The following is a 19,456-nucleotide window of genomic DNA, read 5'->3' as shown; positions in this document are numbered from 1 at the left end:
ACCTTCGAGATCTTAATTCATTTTAGCGTAAGAGAATTCAACCGAATGATTAAGGAAATCGTGTATCTTCGTCGATGCATAATAATCGGGAAATCGATATATACATATATACGTATACGCATAAATCGAAAGGTAATAAAATTTTCAGGTATTTCGCCGCAACGGTGGTCGATAAAATAGAAGTTTATTCGTTCATTGCGTTATCGGCCGAGAGATGGCGCTTCCGAGAATCGATACCTGTCAAAACAAGATGAGCAATAACCAGTTTGCGTTTGCAATTTATCTAAAACGTAAGTGATAGAGAATGATCGTAGTCTGTACTGTCCTCGGCGAATACTTTTGCGTGTTTCTCACATAATAATAATTGTTCAACACGCCGCGAATAAAGTTTCCTGATTGCTGAATCTCCTAAGCGTAGTAGTCACCTGGTCACCTAACTTGGTTGGACAATTTATAGGTTAGTTTGTCAAACGCGATCGTTGCGTCGTCAAAAAAACATTTCAAAGGTGATTCGTGTTCGAAGGATCTTACCATCGGTCCGATACACCACGAACACGATACGAATGAAATTGAAATTGAAAATAAAATATCTGTTTCCAGATAAGTAACGGTGGACGACGCGATGAGGATTCGATCGATAATCTTGCTGGTGATAGGGACTGCGATGGCAGTGAGATGCAGCGACATTACTCCTGCGGTGTTCGGAAGCGTATTGGACGGCATGCCAGCCGCTTTCGGTGATTTCAATTCCGACGAATTGACCGACGTGTTTATGTTGCGCGAAAACGGTATGAGGGTTGAAATCTTTCTTGCTGCCGAGCAGGAGCCTCATTTGAGACCCAGCTCCGACCTAAGTTGTACCTTCCGTCATCTCATCGTCGGTGTAGTACCAGGAGATTTCGATGGAGACGTATTCATGGACGTGCTGGTGATCACGTACAACAAAGAAAATAAATTGTCATACGGATACGTATTGTGGGGTGGAAAAGGTCGGTTAAATTGCACCAACGAACCACTGATAAAGATGACAGGTCAACCATTGGCTCTCGATTATAACGGCGATATGATAATAGATCTGTTCGGCTTGGATGAATATAAAAAGAGGACGTTCTGGGTATTCGACGATAGTAGAAAACCTCCGAAATCCGTGCCAATGAGGGCACCGTTAGATCTATCGCTACCACTGCCACCGATCAGTCAACCCCATTCGAACGCTTATCTAGACCTGAACAACGATTTCTTGGCCGATCTGGTGGTCACTACGAACCAAAGTTTTGAAATTTGGCTGGGAGTCGAGCAGGGATTCGAATTTCACAAGCTGATATCATTTCCCTATGGAATTTCAGAGAATTTCAACGGTATCCTCGGACAAACGCTCTATCTGGACGTCGAGCTAACCGGCAAAATGGATTTGCTTTTGCCCCTCTGTTTCGATAACGCGTGTACCAACAGCACGATCATGATGTACTCCTCCGACACATGGTATAATCTCAAAGTGAACTTCAGGGACGGAGACAACGTACTGTGGGGCTTCGTGAAGCCTAACGGGCAACGGTACACCGACACCATTACCCTCCGCGGCGGTGACTTCAACATGGACGGATATCCAGACTTGCTGGCTACGCTCACGTCGACTAGCGGCAAACAGACACGATCCTATTTGCTGGAGAACGTTGCGTGCGATTCGTGTAACACGTTCGCTCGAAAATTTCAAGTGAAGTGGCAGGCGTTAAATCCGTTCCGCAACGAAACCGCGATGGCGGTGTTCTACGACTTTTATCAAGATGGCATTTTGGACGTGATCTTGGTCGAAGTGGACAAAAGTAGCAGCAGCTACCGTACAGCGGCGTTCAAAAACAGTTTGGACTACGACGCAAACTTTGTCAAAGTGATGGTACTCACGGGCCGCAACAATAGCATGTATCCAATTTCCCCGGGCTCGCTCGGCAAGAAAAAGAGAACTTACGGGACGAACCTTCCCGGCCCGTCGATAGCATATCGGACCACCACTCAAGACGGCAGCCCACGTAACGCGATTGCGGCTCAGCTACCGCAAAGCGCACACTTTTCCTTGAATTTACCATACACGATCTTTGGTCTGGGTAGAACACCAAACTTCGTCGACGCTCTCACTATCGGGGTAAGTATATTCGCGCGAACCACTTACCCGTCCTTCTCTTTCTTTGTTCTCTTTGTTCTCTTTTGCGCGTTGTTGTTCGCGAGCTGACCGATGTTTGTTTCTCACGACAGGTCGGCGGAAAATCTCGGGAGTGGCCGCAAATCATACCCAATTCCCAGATGGTAATGATTCCGAATCCGATAGCAGAACCTTGGCGATGGAAAGCCCAGCTATTAGTAACACCCAGTAAATTAATCTTGTTGAGCGCCGCCGCGTTGACGGGCACCTGCGGTTTGATATCCGCTATCATCGTCGCTCTTTATTGGAAAGAGCGAAGGGAAGATAAGATCGAGAAGCTTCAAGAAGCGCACAGATTTCCCTTTGACGCGATGTAAAGGTTCGATCAAGAGACCGTGTCAGATATCTTTATGAAATGTATTTAATATATCTGTAAATCATTTCGTAATCGGTAAATAAACAGATAAATTAACGAATCGATAAATTAATAAATATACAAACATCTACAAAATAAGTGAGCAAGTGAATAAACGAACGTACATACGCGGCTAGACGCGACTACACGCGACTAGACGCGATGCATAATACAAGTCGGTATAAGATCAGCAATACGCGTGTGTATGTAGTTTACGGAAATCTTTGGCGATATTTTGTACAGTAAGTTTCTGAAATATATCACGCACTCTGCGCGTTTCGAATATAAATCGTCGTCGCTAATAAAATTGACAATTTATTGATTTCTCTTGGACATTCTTATTATAACACAGGACTCGTCGCTTCGTCTCGCGTCATAACCGACGCATCGAGTGCGAAATATATACTTACGATACTAGTTATATTTTATATATATATATATATATAATATATATATATATACCTTTTTTATATATTGTATATTATATATATAATATATATATACCTTTTTATATATTGTATATTATATATATATATATTAACAAACGATCTTTGCCGGCGTGATTTTGGTCGTTACGCTACTCGCGACATACGCTGTAGATCGAGGCAATTCATGTGGCATTCACTACTGACAACGATCGTTTTTAATGGCAGGGTTTAAATCGTTGAAGTAGGGATGCACCATTGCTTCGTCCGCTGACAGCCGTAACGCTGGATTGCATACCAATAACTTCTGAAAAGGACAAGTTTTCCTGGTGAGAATTTGAGACCAGCGATTTCTCTCGCGAAACATCGGATATGACGAGATACCTGTAATAAGTCTCTGCCTCTGGAATTAAGTTTTGGCGTAACTTGAGCCAATCCCTGAGCGGGATGATAGAGTGGAAATGGCTTGTAGTCTGGAAGAGTGGTAAAATCCGGCCACGTTTCCTCGACCGGCGTACCCAGCATCTTGAATATTCTCTTCAATTGATCGTCTACGTCCGAACCGGGAAACAGTGGTCTACCGGCGTTTGCTAGTTCTACGCAGTCGAGATCGGCATCGTATTTTTCTCTCTTGTTTGTTAAAAGGCTACTTACCAGCAAATATACAACCGGCGCTCCACATATCGATGGACGTTGTGTATAATTTTGCTCCAAAGAGAACGTCCGGTGGACGGTACCATAACGTAACAACTTCCGCTGAGTAGCATTTTACAGGGATTCCAAAAGCTCTCGCCAGTCCAAAATCGGCTAACTTCAATTCGCCGTTCTAAATAGAAATTTAGATAAAGATAAAGCAACATTTGTTTTTTCAATTTCTCTGGAAATTACGAAATCACACGTACCTTGTTGATCAGCAAATTTTGTGGTTTAAGGTCCCTGTGCAATACGTTCCTACTGTGACAGAATGCCAATCCACGGAGCAATTGGTAGCTGAGAAGCGTAGAAAGCACACGGTCAGCATAGGTAGCGGGTCTATGTATAGCGACGACCGGCAAATCACAAACGAGTCATAAACGGTACTCACAGAAAGGATTTGACCACGTCCAAATCGATTTCTCCGTTTAGACTGTCGAAATACTTTTTCAAGTCCTGATCGCAATGTTCGAAGACCAACGTCAACTTTTTATCGCTGTGCAATACGTCGTACAACCTCACTACATTCTTATGTTTCAACTCTTTCAGTAGACATATCTCTCTGAGCGCGGACGACGGTACACCCTGCGTGCAACAAACGGAAAAGATCGTCACGATAAATCGAGTTTCGAATCGGAAGGGAATCTGTAGTGACGCGAATGCGACAGAATCTCGTCGGCGCCATAAACTTACTTCGTCGTCTTCGTCCAATCGAACTCTCTTTAAAGCAACGATTTCGTGAGTCTCGCGGTTCTTGGCTTTGAAAACGGTTCCATAAGTACCTGAAGTACGCCAGAGATGAATATGTCGTTGGTATTCGCTAGCGAATCGCGAGAACGACGCGTTCTACGATCAGTTGTCAAAAAACACGCACACACCACACATTCACACGTCACATGCACTCGGCTCGGCACGCAGCACCGGAATCCCAAACGAGAAACCAGACGTAATCGGTAGTCGAAAAAGGATAGACGCTTGCTTACCTTCTCCTATTTTCTCGAGCTTCTCATATTTTTGCATATTTTTGGCGATTCTTCGGGCGGAATAATCACAGAGTGGTTAGCGCTGCACTCGAAACAGTCGTGCGCGAACACACTGCTGCAAGTGGCGCCACGAACCTTTCTTAACGCGCCGTTTCGCCACCAGGTTCGCACCGATCTTTGCCACGCGCCACTTTTAAACCGCTTTCAAACCAACGAGCGAAACGAATACGACCTCCGAATGACTTTGAACGCCACGCACACGACTTGGACAACCTCGAAAGGACTCTGCGTATCGTATCGACCCGACCGGTATCGGTGAATCTATATACGTATACCGACAGAACGAAGCAGATCGAGTCAATTCGAGCAAGTGCATTAAATTAATCGAGTTTCGCGATAACGGACGCGCAGTATCTGCTCAATTGCGCGTTACCGCTCGAAACATAGGCTTATCGTGGAAACTCGTTCGCCGAGAGAGGGAACGTTTATACACGCAAATGCACATGCAGCATGCATCGTTGTTGTACGTACATCGCGACACGAACTCGAGTGACGGATCGATGCGATTTCAACGGCACGCAAACGCGTACATACCGCGCTAAAGAACCACTAGGCGTAGCTGTATAATTTATAAATACCCGCGCGCGTGCACGTTATAAAACGCATCGCACGAGGGGAAAAACGTGGATAGACAATTACTTGAAAGTTCGTACGTCGTTGGACTTTCAAACCGATGGCAAAACGATAACGTCGCGAATTACACGGAATCCATAGCGATTGCAACGACAACAATACAAACGTCTTCGCTCGTATCATCGTTTTTCTTATTTCTTAATACGTATTCGTATTTCTCTCGTCGTTCTTCGTTCGTGAAAATTATTTCCCTCGTTTCTTCCGTTTTTAAGATAATATAGGAAGAGTATGGATAGCGTAATGAACATGAACGTCACCACAAGCCTGTTATCGATTGTTTATTTTATCGGTTCTTCGATAAGTATACAATGTTGACAATATCAGAAGCAAGGGTCTGCGTGAACAACTCCGAAGGAAAAATATGATAGAAAAATGCGTTTAGAGGCAGTAGAATCAAGAAGCAAAAAAAAAAAAAACAAATAAACTATACACGACCAGTGGACGAAGAGTTAGGATCATTAAATTATCCTTATTAAATTATCGCTCGGACGAGTATATACCTATCGAACATCTCGTGTCGAACTTTCTGATAAGATTTCGTAAAATCGAGAAAACGCAAGCGGCACACACGAAACTGCGATCTTCCGATATTCTAAACGGAGGATCGATAGTAACGCGAACGGAAACACTTGGAATCGCGTGGAATAGCAGTCGTACGGTATACGGCGACGAATTCGTATCATTTCTAACACCACTCGATGCTTGAAGCTCTACGTATGCAGATTCCAAGCGATTCCACGTGTTCCAAATGTCAGCACCAAAGTTCGGAACAGAGAGGGAAATCGTATTGGAACGGAAAGACAAGATGGTTGGAAACGAAGTTGGCAGCGGCTAAGCGCCAAGTCGTGTTTTGTTTCGTCGAGGTATAAATTCGATAGGAGAGTACCGCGTGGAGGACGATGCCACGGGAAAGGAACATTTTCGCGGCGTTTCACGTCTGATCGTTGCGCGACGATGCGGCTCGTTCAACACGTGCTCGGCAGCTCGATCCCAATGTTGGTCAACATGGCGATTCTGTTCTACGTTCTTCAGCGCGTAAGCTACCACAAAACGAATTATCTCGTAACATCGGCCGCAGGAGCCGAAAGAAGACGCGTAACAGCGATCGTATAGTTTCTAGCGGCTGCGAGACTGCGGCACAATATCATGACGGAGATGAGAGAATTCACCACGATAGTAACGTATTTTAGTCGATGAACGATCGATCGCGCGTACCAATCTTCCGCTAGCATTCCCCGCGTGTTGACAGGTTCGACGGGCACGCGACAATCTCCGCTACATCAGCGAACGAGTGGCCATAGGAATGAACGAGGTACGTATCGCTATCTTTTCCAATTTAACTCTATCGCCAAGGTAGAACTCGGTTTATCCGAATTCTACTTATCGGTGCGAAATTTTATTTCTTTATTTATTTATTCGTCTAACGGCTGAGAACCCTTGTACAGACACGATAACGTTGAACGGTGTAAAGCAATTAACAGCCGAGTAGGATGAGTAATTTCTCTGTATCCGGATTAACACTTTACCGACCGATGGCCGATTCACCGGTTTTCTGTCACCGATGGTTACCGATCGATAGCCAATTAATCGGCTTTTTGTCGCCGACGATCTTTCTCGTTATTCGAGCAGTAATTCGTTATTTAGTACTAAGGTACCTTGCTCAGTTGCGTCGGCTGCGTATACCAATTTGAAAAACGTACCGTTCGCGATGAACAAAAAGAATGGTATCGGAGAGTCTAAACCGAAACAGAGGCGGCGCTAGGGAGAATCTGCGCCTGAGATGCGTATGCTGTTGAATCGCCAGCGGTCGGTAAAGTGTCAAGATCGCAGATAGAAAGAAATCGCGAGCTCTTATTGCGCGAGCGAAAAGTAATAGATGGCGAGAAAAATCGTTGAGCCGCCGTTATACGAACTCCGATTACGTAAATCGTAAAAAGTTCGGATAAACGGAGCTTTACCGTACGACGAAGGCGGAATCGGGCGAAGATAAAGAAAAATCGTTCGCAGATCGAGGAGGACGTCGGCAAGGAACTGCGAGTTACCGGTCGGATAACGACGCAGAGCGCGAACCTGGCAGCGGTGTTACGACGGTTCACGGGCCTCGAGGAGAACGTGATCGAGGTATGGTCGTCGTTTCTTCGCTCGTCGTCGGCCCCGAAACGTTCGGAGCAGCGCGAAACGGAAACTAATCGCGCGACGTTTCGATCGTCGGACACAGCTGGTACGTATGGATCGTAATCGAGAGAACGCGAAGGTGGAGACGCCCGTCGACGTAACGACGGAGATCGAGAGGGTAGTTGCAGCTGCCGAGAGGAAGAGCGCGGAGGATCGACGAGTTGCAGGAGAAAATGACGGGGTCGAAGAGGCGGAACGAGTCGGCGACGGTGCTGCCACGCGGAATCCTCTGTCCAAATTCTCGGCTTGCGGACACCGAGAGACCGGGGCGGTCGTGGCGCGAAAATCGATCGACGGTCGGAGTCGAGTCCGTACCATGCCGGAGGTTCGTCTTCTCGGCGAGTCGCGGCACACCAAATAAATTTTCTCTCTGGAACGAGACGATTGTTTCGATGAGGTTGCTCGATGGCGAGAAGCAAAACGGAGAAACAGAAAGAGAAGAAGGTGGTGGAGTATCGTGGCGGGAATGGGAAGCGATGGTTCGATGTTTTCCAACGCGTGGAATTTGTTTCAGCCGCGCTGTGCCAGCACGTTCGTCCTGCCGTCGCCGGTGACCACGTCGTCTGCGAGTCTCTTGACGAATCCGCTCCAGCCGACGCGATCTATCTCGTCGAGGTTTCGCTTGAAGAAATTGTCGAATGCCGTGCGGTCGATCTCGTCGATGTTTCGCTTGACGAACCGCTCGAGCAGTTGTCTATCGACCGGAGAGAGCGCGATCGATTTGCTGCGAACAAACGAACGACAAGGCGATAAAGGAGAAGCGAGGCAACAACGAGGCACGCGTCTTACCTGGCAGCCGACGACTCGTCGGCGTAGTCGTCGGCGAGATACCTCGTCGATCCGAAGGAGAGACGAGCCTGCGTGTCCCGCGCGAACGGACGAACGCGTCGCGGACGGTCGTCCGCTGGGTCGTCCTGGTCGTCGCGCTGTTTCCTCGCAGCTTGAACGAAACGGAGAAACGCGTTGCGTTAGTGAAATTTTCGGCAGCTGCGCGGAAACGAGAAACCACGTCGAGGAGGCGAGAAGAGGCGAGAACGAGAGGTGGAAAAGAAAAAAGGAGAAAAGAAAAAGTCGACTCTGCGGCGCTATGCGATAATCGTGCGTTAGCCTTTATTACTATGGTTGCTCTAGTACTACACGCTACACAGAATCGACCGCGGGAACGCGGCCGAGCAAAGAACGAAATTTATCGCGTCTATGCGACGTCCGCGTTACCGAGGTGCTCCGTCCACGCGTCTCCGCGCGACGGCGTGCTACTCGGGTCGTCTCTACCGGGTCTCGGCCGGCTCTCGAGACCCGTCGTCGGGCACATTGCGCACCAAATTTCCTCCGCCGATCTGATCCAAATTCCGACGAAGATGATCGGCCGTGCCGCCCAGCCCGCGAACGAGATTCCCTCCACCGATGCTGTCCAAGTTGCGTTCGCCGCGATAGTCCGCCTCTCGAAGCAAATTTCCGCCTCCTATTTGATCGAGATTTCTCCGCGATGGCAACCAGCGACGGGAGCCGTCGTACGAGCCCTCTCGCTCGACCACCAGTCCCCTGCGCAACAGGTTGCCGCCACCGATCTGATCCAGGTTTCGCGAGAATCGATCGTCTTCGGCCTTTCCTTCGTGCACGTACCACCGACCTTTTCCTGGAAGGATCGATCCCCTGCCAAACAACCGGCGTTCGACGTTGCTCGGTCGAACCGACTGATATCGTTCGTCCTGCGCCGCACTCTCCTGCGGCGAACCTGAAATCCGTCGATCGTCGATCGCAGGTAAGAGATCGTTCGTCGAACCTCGTTCCCTTCACCGTGATGCACCAACCTCCGCCACCAGCACCCAGATCACGCGAAAGCGCGTCTTTTCGCCATCGGTCGAGCGTAGAAATCACGGCGGATACGACGGCACACGAAGCGGCAGAGAAATTTCTTGGTTTCCTCCGCGGACCAGACAGAAGCGTATACGAGAAACAAGCGTACGAGATACGTGGAACCAGTCTTTTTTCACTTACCGTGACCTTCCAGGTACTCGACGAGGAATTCCGGTTTGCTCGGCCCGTAAAACTCTCTTCGCAGGGAGCTCGTTTCAGCCTGCAACCAACGCGTCGTTCGATTACGTTGAAATCGTGCCTCGTTGGTCGCGAACGCTCCTCACGCGACCATCCGCTCGATTTACAGTCACGCGACGTATCCGGAGATCGATCCCCGAGAAAGTTTCTCCGACCGCGAGATCTTCCGCGAGATTTCCCGCGTGATTTCGCCCGCACCGTTCGCCACGAACGTGGCCGTCTACTCTACGTCCTTCTTTAGCCGTACGCCGCATCGCCGAATCAACGGAGAAACCGCCGCTAGTTTTTCCCCGTTGCCTTCCCGACCAACGCAACGACGATCGTTGCGTTCCACGTATTCGCGAAACTTTTCTTCGTTGAATTTACGTTTCGTTGGTCCGTGACTATCTGAACGCTCAACGACGCTTGCGTACCGATCTCGTCGATTCGTTGGCGCGCCGCTTTTACGATCCAGTAGCGAACGATACGACGGAAAGTGGCGCAAGCTATCGCGAGCTGTTTCCGATCGCGTGACTCGAAATTCTGCGAACGATCGAAACTCCGACTTGCCTAGCTTCTTCGAACCGGAGGAACGACGTTACACCGACGAAATGACAAGCCAGAGAGAGAGAGAGAGAGAGAGAAAGAGAAAATAGTAAGAAAGATTTTACCTGGACGGCCAACACGCAACCGGCGATCGAGAGAGCCAGAATCGAGAGAACGAAAGAACAGTGGCGCGTCATTGTCGATTTGGCACCGCGGTGGCTTCTATCGGAGGTGCGAACGTGGTACTGTCGGTGATAGTCGAAGTTGCGATGCGAGTCCGCGAGTGTTTCTTCCGCAAAAATCGCGTGCCGTGTACCGGTTCATCTCGTCTTTGCTCGAAATATATAGGGTGTAAGCGCGTCGAGTGCACGGACCGGGGGGTGAAACGCTCCTGGAGAACGCACGCGCCGAACCGTCGCACGCGCCGCCGAAATCCATTATCCGTTACGCGCGACCCTTCGCGCCTCCTGTCCTCGTCCCGAGCCATCGTCATTCGTCGACGAGTCGTCACGGCCCATCGAATCGACTTTCCACCACCCACCCACCCACCGATTTCAAACGTTTCGAAAGCGAGTTTCAGCGTGCGAAAAATTAGCCTGCGTTATCGTAGCATCGCGTCACCATCTGTCCGGAAAGTGTTCCATCTATGCACGTATTTTTCCGCCTGGTTGTGCTAAAGCCGTAAAAAACAGATTTTCATACAGCTTACAGTGGATCTTTACGAGTAGCGAGCTGCGTGAACCTGCAAATATACGACTCGCCGTTTAGTTGCTCCCCCGAGCCTGTATCAGCCGTTAACGGCGTCGTTGGTTCGCAGCTTTTCGTAACTCGAGTGGCAGAAATATCGACGCTTGACATTCACCGTAGGCGTCGCATCGGAGAAGCAGCGGAAGAAGAGATCGCTACGTCGTTCCGCGCAACTAGAATCAAACGAACGCTTATTAAACACGACGTAGCACCACGCCAGAATAATTTACTTAGAATTCTCAATGAGAATTGATCGTAAAATTCTTCCAAAAAAAAAAAAAAAAGGAAGAAAGGAAGAGAAATTCTTCTATCGACTGTCACTCGTTCTATTTATGTTCCCGCTTCGAGTCTCTCGATTTCTGCGATTCTCAAGCGAACAAATTCCCAGGCAGAATCAGCCGAATATGCGAAAAGATATTGTCAAAGCGACGTCTGTCTGTCCGTCCTCTGTCCCGCTGTATCCGTAGCAGCAATGACACCGATTATTAGTTATTCATTTATTTATTTATTCATACGGCTAATACACTTTGGTTAGATGTAATCAACGTAAACGAACGTATATCAACGTATAACAAAAATATGACATTAACGATACACGTTGCCATGAAATTTAGATGAGCGTAAAGCTTTTTCGACGTGTTTCAATTAACGATGATCGATTTCCGATTATCGGGATACGAATGATTATTATCGGAGAAGTTATCGCGCGTATTGTGGTTTCCGTGTCTCGGTAATCTGGTATTTTCTTCCTTTTTTTTCTTTTTTTTTTTTACGTGGAAAAATCCTCATGGACACTCCGCTGTCGCAATAATCGCGTAACAGCGGAGCAGTGTCGGACTCCTAGCGACTGAAACTCCACGATGACCATCCAACGCGTATGACAGGGGTGCGTGCTCCAGGAACCTCGTACGAATTAACTTCAGTTGCACCCTTTGCCGCGTTCTCTTGTTCTAGCCAGTCCTAATACTTTCTGACTATTGAATTGGCGTTAGGGGGGTCCATTGGCCCTGACGCTGTCTCTCCTTATCGATATTCAAGGGAGGCTTGCCTCGTGTGCTTCGACCATCCAGTGCCCCAAAGGGGCCCAACTCCGAGGGCGAAAATTGGCTTCGGCGCGTCTCGTCTTCGTCGACACGTCACGGGTCCGCTTAGATACACGATTCACATGGAAACAGCATATTAAAGCAACAATAGACAAAATACAGATGGCAAGGAGACAAATGTACTGGCTAACAAGTGGAAAATCCAAAGTAGGTATAGAAAACAAACTAGAAATATATAAAATGGTCATAAAACCAATCTGGACATACGGAATACCACTATGGGGAACAGCAGCAATGAGCCATATAACCAAAATAGAGGCAATGCGATCTAAAATACTCAGAACAATAGTAAACGCGCGATGGTACGTTAGAAACGAGGACATTCGGAAAGATCTGGGAATACCAACGGTCAAGGAGGAGATTTTTTTTTTTTTTATTTATTTATTAAAATTACAATCAATTCCCGCGTTGAGAATTTTCAGTAATTTTTCTGGCGTGGCGCAGTGACATGGCTGATTATTTATAATAAGTTGATACTTATTATAGATAAGTATAATTTATAAGTGTTATAAATAAGTGAATATTACTTAATTTAGATAACTAATTGAATCTAGCGTTTAGGTCTAGCGGGTAGTGCCTCTTCAGCCTGCGAATCTGGTCCGTCGTAGCAAGTGGTCCAGTGATTGAGTTTCGGTGTTTCTTGACTCTTTTGCTATATCTGTTGCTATATTTTTTGAAGAAGGTACAGAGAAAGAATAGTAACGCACCGAAACCGGCTGGCAGCGGAAACGGTCGGCGCATCAAACATAAAAAGAAGATTAAAAAGGAAACACCCAACAGATATCTCACAAAGGACATAACCTAACAAACACGACGATGGTACCCCGCTGGGAGTAGCCACCCACATGTTATATTAGTATACCGCTATAATATTTTACCAAATGTCCTACTGGACAAATTGTAAAATTTAAATAAATAAATAAAAAAAAAAAAAAAAAAGAATAGGGCTTGGGCCTTGACGGTCAGACACTGAAGGACGTCGCACGGACCATTTCACGCGACGTAACACTTTGGCGTATTAAGTGTTGGAAATATAAATTTTATAACCCTGTTAATCGCAATTTTATACCATGTCAATTATCCCTATTACCCCACAAGAAATAAGGGGATCGATCTGTTCGTGGCGTCGATTCTTATAATCGTAACGGGAATTTACGACTCCCGTTAACGCGCTTCCTCGCGATCGCGTCTCCCCGCGATACGTCGAAAATACAACGATTAACGATTAACAACGATTAAATAACAAATAACGATTAACGCTGAACTATCAAGAGTCGATAACGCGTTTCTCTAATTGTTTTTGCTTCGCTTAACCTTCCGCACTTCGCAGCTCGGGGCAGAACGAATCTTTTGGTTCGAAATCAAACAGGTTCTTTTCTTCGTTGGCAAATAAATCCTGAGATTTATAGCGGGTTCTTAGGCTAGCTGAAAATATTCCGTAAGAATGTATCGGCATCTGGCAATCGTCTTGTCCGAAGGATAGGGTCTTGGCGTAGCGAGCCACGGGACAGAAACCGTTGAAAAGTTTGCTGTCGAGTACCGCTACACGATAAACGCCTATTATACACGATATAGTACCACGCCAGAATAATTTACTTATAATTCTCAACGAGAATCGATTGTACAATTCTTCTGAATAAAAGAAAAAAAGATTAGGCACTTTGTTTCGGCGTATATGTCGCGTAAATTTAAGGGTTGATTGGTGGAATAAAATAGCTGAGTCGTAATACGACTATTAACTTTGTTTTAATTAAACTTTATTACGAATTCGGCAATCACAATGTAACGCACATTGAATTAACATAAATCACAATCCACTCCAATCACGTTATGTAAGACTTAGTTACAACGATACGTTGAGTACGCGACTGTTATAAGGGTAGAGACCGGTATAGATACGTTGACTATTCTGAGGATACAGAATAAGCGAGTCTTTCTGGCGATACCGTGTCTGAAAAAGGCTAGGGGTGGGTGTGTCTAAGGACACGGGACTGTCGAATTTGTCGATGACGATTTTGGTTAAGGAAGCGAGGGCAGTAGACACCGTCTCCGATTGGATAATAAGACGGTTGGTGGACCAGGAAGGGTTTTAGCCGCCCTCGCGAGAAAGTTGCTAACGGAACGTACCAGATGCGAGGAAAATCAACTTTCTAAGCTGACACGTGGTAGACAATAAACGTGAAGGGAAATCTAAGACAGGAAATACTCGCTTGGTCCGAAGGACCTTAACTATGAAAATGCCAAGACCCCAGGTGGGTACTTAAGACTATTATCGAGGGTGCGCACCAAGAATGTGCAGACATCTGGGTGCCATCCTGTCCGCGGTGTGTGGCCTGGTCTCTGATGTCAATTTTTTTTTTTATTTATTTATTAGAATTACAATCAATTCCCGCGTTGAGAATTTTCAGTAATTTTTCTGGCGTGGCGCAGTGACATGGCTGATTATTTATAATAAGTTAATATTTATTATAGATAAGTATAATTTATAAGTGTTATAAATAAGCGAATATTGCTTAATTTAGATAACTAATTGAATCTAGCGTTTAGGTCTAGCGGGTAGTGCCTCTTCAGCCTGCGAATCTGGTCCGTCGTATCGAGTGGTCCAGTGATTAAGGAGTTTCGGTGTTTGTTGACTCTTTTGCTATATCTGTCGCTATATTTTGCTATTTCCTCTCTGATGTGAATTGACGTTACAACATCATTCTCAACGCGAGAATTGATTGTAATTTCAACAAATAAATAAAGAAAAAAAGAAAAAAAAAAACGTTACAACATCGTCGCCGAGTGCCGCCACGATACTCTGTGACGAAACAACCACGCGAGGCATCTTCGAATCGAAACAAAATTAATAATTGCGTTACGACTCGGCTATTTTATTTCATCAACCAACCCTTAAGCTTACGTGACACTAACGTGGCGCTCGATCGATAGATCGACGATCATCGTCGTCCTTGCACTTGCGTTAGAGCGGCTCGATTTCGTTTCTCGGTGCGTCGCAACGTTGAAACAGAGGGGAAAGAGAGCAGGAAACCGCGATCGATCTCGCTTCGTATCTGGTGCGGAAAGTAATTCTCGCCGGCCGTGAATGCCACAACAGGTGCGTGCGTAAATGTATACGCGGTCGCGGCGTGTTGCGATGCGTCCGATTAAATTATCAACGTGCCGTTGACGCTTTACGAGAATCAAAGCCGTGGAGCGTGAGAAACTGCGCGAAGGGCGCCGGTTTCGGGCCGACCGGAATCGTACGTCGCGACGCTTTAACGCTCTCCGTTCCGACACGTGTCGCGTGTGCGTACGTCCGTACACGGCGAATACGTGGTCATTCGGAGAAGAGGAGGTTACACCTCCGTCAGGCAAAACGTCCATCCCGTGACCGTAGCTACGTTCGGCGACCAGTTGTGTCGCCTCGAGCCCAATCTCACTATCGCAAATCTCGAACAATTACGATCAGAGTGCAAAACAATATCCCAATAATTTATCACGTAAAAAGAAAAATAGGGATCAAAACGATACTCTACGAAGAAAACATAAATGGACAAACCGCAGACACCAGATGGAGGTACAACATGGCCCTCCCCCGGAAAGGCACCAAAGACAGAAAAAGCACAAACATATACTGGTGGATACAGAACCCATAATAAAATAAGAGAGAACATTAAACCGACAGAACTCAATTCTGACACCGCATAACACGGGTGTAAACTGTAAATAGTGTAAATACTTGTAAATAAACCTATTTGTACATTCCCCTCCCCCTCCTCCTCCCTCTCATCCCGCTCCACCCCAAAGTTACACAGCACCCAAAAAGCAGACTACCGAAGCGTCCTGTTTTGCGACCAAGTTTTCAGGACAGAAAAAAAATAAAAAAAAATACATAGAAAAGCTCCGCTCCCCAGCGGTTTAAACCCGAAAATTGTATTATACAACGAAAAATGTAAAGCGCCGACACATGATACAGCATGGCTACGTCGTACCGCCGCGTATCGGTACCTTTGCCTAACATATCATTACAAAAAATTCACCGTTTGTTGTGAATATGTACCTAAAACTGTATTCTTGGGCTCGATAAACACTTTAAATCGTAAAAAAATTACAATCAGAGTGAACGACAACAATTGCTTAATTACGGCTATGATAGAATCTAGACCGAAGTATTAGAGGATTTTCCCAAAATTTCAAAGGAGATACTCCGGTTTCCTTTCATCTCCGACATATATTACACTCCGAAGACGTCGATAACCTTCTTGCACGCACGCTTGTTGTCAACCGACTCCTCCAGATTCTTCTAACGGCTTCCAAGCGCCTTTTGTCTCAACTCAGACCTGAACGCCCTCTGCTGCTTGCACACACGTTCACATGTACAGCGTTAATGTATCATCTATCTGAAAGTATCTTTCTCTGTATACCACGCGCCAAACGCAACGACGATCTTCGAGTTTTCGACGAATCGATTCGTCTCGTTCGTCGACTCGTCGTGGTCGAATGGTTCCTGCCAGTCGCGATACGAGTTACGAGATCCCGCAGAGGCTTATTATTCGAGCTCCCCTTGGCGAATGCCGAAATTGGCGATCGCGTCGCGACCATTTCCCATCTTTCGATCCAATTCCATTCCATTGCACTTCTCTTTCCTGCGGATACGCGTTCCAGTGCTGCGAGTACCGAACACCGGATGCAACATCGCTCCCGAAATTCCTAAATCGCAACTGGCATCTAAACGCGCTTTTGGTCGTTTCTATCCAATTTCGGACGCTAAACGAGATTGATCGTCCTCGCTTCTCGATTCGTTTCGCCTTCCATTCTCGTCCTTTTCGTTCCAGTAACCTTCGAGTATCCTAAAATGTCGAAAGTAGTCCGATCGCATCGTCGTCGTCGTCGTTATCTTTACGAGTTACGTTTTAACTGCGTTTCGTTTTCTATGGCCAGCGACGATAACGCAAGAAAAAAAGAAAGCGAAGGAAAAAAGAAGCGAGGATAGCGCTTTCTCTTTTTTAGCTTTTTTCGTTTTAGGGCCGACGACAGATGCTTTTAGTTGTGGCGGATCGGTACCAACAGAACGCCGACAGATCGCATCATCGCGGTCGTAATACCTCCCGGGCGATTCGCGGGTACCAACCGCCAACGCCAGAGGGCTACTACGACGACAACGAGCCTGTCTGTCTCGCTAGCGGTCGAATATACGGTATCACGATACAAATACCGCACCTAACGAGACTCCCTCTACGTCTCAGGCAGGCACTACCGGGCATAGCCTTAGTGACAAGTCCACCGGTAGTCCCGGGACGAAACGCGAATTCTTTTTCACCTGGCAACACCAACACTTCCTATATACTTTTAAAAAGTACAAAACGTACATCGATCATTGGACCATGCACCGATGCTCACGATGCGGAGCATACGTTGTTCCACTGTCCTAGGTGGAGATTTACGAGAGGACTGAATTTTGAAAGCTACGTTGGCCACTTACGGTGGAAAATTTGATAAAGCCAGTAACCAGGAAACAGGACGAAATTGGACTAGGTTCCAAGCGTTTTCCAGGAAAGTTATGCAAGAGAGACAAGTGCAAGAGGGAATTGTGGAGAGCAGGAGAAGAGAAGCTAGTAAATTGAATTGAGAAGACAGAAAGAAGAACTATCGAGGGATAGGCACTAAGGCCAACCCTGAAGTAATATCGAAAGGCGGTTCCGGGGTTGGTTCCTGTACTATAAGAGGAGCGAATAGAGGAGAGGTGTTTTTAGTGGTTATGGCGACTCCATCCGCCGAGCCCCACATAGTCAGTTACCGAGTTACGCGTAATAGCATTTCCCCTCCTCGAGAGAGAAAAAAAAAAAAGAAAAATAAAAAGGGTCGACGATAAAGGATAAGAGAAGGTAGGAACACTTTAGCCTATATGGTCACTCGAGACGTTGTTTGCATGGCAATTGATTCATGCGTTTAACTTTATCCTCGTGTCTCTCGATCGTTTCCCCAACCCTCGTTCGATAGAGACAGCTTTCGACTAAAGAGCACTCCGTTTTTTGACGATAGCGCGATGGACAGCTACTCGACACCTTCTGCTCGATATCGTTGTCTTATCTCCTAGCAGCCCTTTTCGCACCGATGATACACCGATCGAACGAAGGGTCTTCGTTTAGGCTCTCGATTTTATTCCGGAGTCGCGTTGGTCGTCGTTGTCGGGCGACTGCTCCCGCGGGATCGCGCGAGTCTGACCGAGAAGAAATTACTGCGGTCAATGGGAAAACGAATAAACTAGACTCGCTCCCTGGAGAATGACTTTTGTCGTCGTTGTCAGGCGCCTGACATCAACTTTTATTACTGTGGCTCAAAGTTTCAGCTAAAAACCGACTCGTTGTTGTCGTTGAAACGTCGAGACGACCAGAACACCATGGGAGAACATTTGTTTGGTCGCGTTCCGGCTGCGCGGAAGACCGCTAGCCGACCTTTACAACGCAACGCGAGAACGGGTGACAACTAATTTTAGACTGTGCCTTGGTGAACGGATCTTTGTCGCGGCCGTAACGGAGTAGTCGCAAACTACTCGTTGCATGGAACGCCACGTATAATCGAGTAATTAATAGAATTACCGGAAACAGGAAGGTTTGGTAACGTTAATAGCTGCTAGCCGAACGTATCGAAGCAACTCCTGCTCTTTGCGCTTGATATAACTTGCCTCGAGCAAAACGCCTCGTCTTTCGAATGACGATTCGAAAACGAACAGCAAAACGCTGCGTCGCACCACGAGCATTTGTAAGCTTTTAATCGTCATCTCCTGTGAGAAGAATCGTTTCAGCTACATCGGTAAAACTACGCGATCAAATTACTTTAAAATGGCACGATTACGCAAATTATTATGCAAAAAGTTTCATACTTGCAAATCGAATTGGAAAACGCTGAATCGTTTAAGATCCTTGTAACATCAAATCCTTTCCAACTCTCATTAGCGTAACAAATCAGTTGTAAAGAGATAACGAAGAAGTCGAAGAAAATTGAAAATATTAAGAGAATAAAGTAGCAGAGATATTCGATAATTTTTTAAACACCTGGAAATATCGTCATTCACTGAGAAATTCCAAGAGTAAAAGATTTCCTGTTCGAACGAGATAGTCGATTAAAACAGCGTCTATGATTAAAAAAGCAGAATCTCGATAGAAAATTGTTTTACCTACCGAGTCTTATAGAAAACACTATACCTTTTATTTATTCTTTCTTAAAAATTCCTAAAATTTCCTACAAATCCATAAAAATTTACAATCTAATCATGATACACATTTCTACCTATTAATAAACAATCTTTTATATTTCAAAAAATTATTTCATTTTTGTTAAAGATGCGAGTATGCGAAATAAAAATGCGATCTTTAATATATTTATGTGACGGTACAATTGAATATAACTTCATATAAGTGGTATGTTAAGCCAGGGATAAGTGAGAAGATAATGAGCATGGAAAAATTTAGTCAGAAATACGTTTCAGAATCGGCTAAGGACGCTATAAACGTGGCATTAAA

The 19,456-nt window shown here is 46.2% G+C and overlaps 4 protein-coding genes across 4 annotated transcripts; 2 read left to right on the top strand and 2 right to left on the bottom strand.

Annotated features, from left to right (window-relative positions):
• Nucleotides 1-250: 250 nt before the first annotated feature.
• On the top strand, nt 251-2,877 carry LOC117236404 (T-cell immunomodulatory protein). Its single transcript, XM_033499319.1, has 3 exons — nt 251-457; nt 601-2,140; nt 2,251-2,877. The coding sequence occupies exons 2-3, from the start codon at nt 623-625 to the stop codon at nt 2,512-2,514; spliced, it is 1,782 nt and encodes a 593-aa protein (XP_033355210.1). The 5' UTR covers nt 251-457; nt 601-622; the 3' UTR covers nt 2,515-2,877.
• A 212-nt stretch (nt 2,878-3,089) lies between these two features.
• LOC117236406 (cyclin-dependent-like kinase 5) lies at nt 3,090-4,812 on the bottom strand. Its single transcript, XM_033499327.1, has 7 exons — nt 4,654-4,812; nt 4,364-4,452; nt 4,062-4,255; nt 3,880-3,967; nt 3,632-3,803; nt 3,362-3,573; nt 3,090-3,284 (listed from the first exon to the last, which is right to left on the bottom strand). The coding sequence occupies exons 1-7, from the start codon at nt 4,688-4,690 to the stop codon at nt 3,177-3,179; spliced, it is 900 nt and encodes a 299-aa protein (XP_033355218.1). The 5' UTR covers nt 4,691-4,812; the 3' UTR covers nt 3,090-3,176.
• An 842-nt stretch (nt 4,813-5,654) lies between these two features.
• On the top strand, nt 5,655-7,913 carry LOC117236267. The gene is made up of 6 exons (XM_033499069.1): nt 5,655-5,678; nt 5,995-6,381; nt 6,460-6,522; nt 6,596-6,658; nt 7,354-7,467; nt 7,565-7,913. The coding sequence occupies exons 1-6, from the start codon at nt 5,655-5,657 to the stop codon at nt 7,880-7,882; spliced, it is 969 nt and encodes a 322-aa protein (XP_033354960.1). The 3' UTR covers nt 7,883-7,913.
• Nucleotides 7,914-7,999: 86 nt separating this feature from the next.
• On the bottom strand, nt 8,000-10,349 carry LOC117236266. Its single transcript, XM_033499068.1, has 5 exons — nt 10,227-10,349; nt 9,520-9,598; nt 8,792-9,256; nt 8,311-8,461; nt 8,000-8,245 (listed from the first exon to the last, which is right to left on the bottom strand). The coding sequence occupies exons 1-5, from the start codon at nt 10,296-10,298 to the stop codon at nt 8,032-8,034; spliced, it is 981 nt and encodes a 326-aa protein (XP_033354959.1). The 5' UTR covers nt 10,299-10,349; the 3' UTR covers nt 8,000-8,031.
• Nucleotides 10,350-19,456: the final 9,107 nt, after the last annotated feature.

This window comes from Bombus vosnesenskii, unplaced genomic scaffold, assembly GCF_011952255.1.
Source record: "Bombus vosnesenskii isolate JDL3184/JDL3185 unplaced genomic scaffold, Bvos_JDL3184-5_v1.1 scf7180000013348, whole genome shotgun sequence".
Lineage (NCBI taxonomy): Eukaryota > Metazoa > Arthropoda > Insecta > Hymenoptera > Apidae > Bombus > Bombus vosnesenskii.
The sequence above is the reverse complement of the archived record's forward strand: the minus strand, read 5'-3'. Positions and strand labels throughout refer to the sequence as shown.

Coding starts and splice junctions, on each gene's coding strand:
- LOC117236406 (XM_033499327.1), bottom strand. CDS start 4,690: ATGCAAAAATATGAGAAGCTCGAGAAAATAGGAGAAG. Junction 3,574..3,631: donor CGCCGGTTGTATATTTGCTG/GTAAGTAGCCTT, acceptor TCGACTGCGTAG/AACTAGCAAACGCCGGTAGA. Junction 3,285..3,361: donor GAGGCAGAGACTTATTACAG/GTATCTCGTCAT, acceptor TGTCCTTTTCAG/AAGTTATTGGTATGCAATCC.
- LOC117236266 (XM_033499068.1), bottom strand. CDS start 10,298: ATGACGCGCCACTGTTCTTTCGTTCTCTCGATTCTGGCTCTCTCGATC. Junction 9,257..9,519: donor CGAGTACCTGGAAGGTCACG/GTAAGTGAAAAA, acceptor GACGGATTTCAG/GTTCGCCGCAGGAGAGTGCG. Junction 8,462..8,791: donor AGAGCCGGCCGAGACCCGGT/AGAGACGACCCG, acceptor GTTTCGTTCAAG/CTGCGAGGAAACAGCGCGAC.
- LOC117236267 (XM_033499069.1), top strand. CDS start 5,655: ATGTTGACAATATCAGAAGCAAGG. Junction 5,679..5,994: donor TGACAATATCAGAAGCAAGG/GTCTGCGTGAAC, acceptor CGCGTGGAATAG/CAGTCGTACGGTATACGGCG. Junction 6,382..6,459: donor TGTTCTACGTTCTTCAGCGC/GTAAGCTACCAC, acceptor GCGATCGTATAG/TTTCTAGCGGCTGCGAGACT.
- LOC117236404 (XM_033499319.1), top strand. CDS start 623: ATGAGGATTCGATCGATAATCTTGCTGGTGATAGGGACTGCGATGGCA. Junction 2,141..2,250: donor TCGACGCTCTCACTATCGGG/GTAAGTATATTC, acceptor TTCTCACGACAG/GTCGGCGGAAAATCTCGGGA.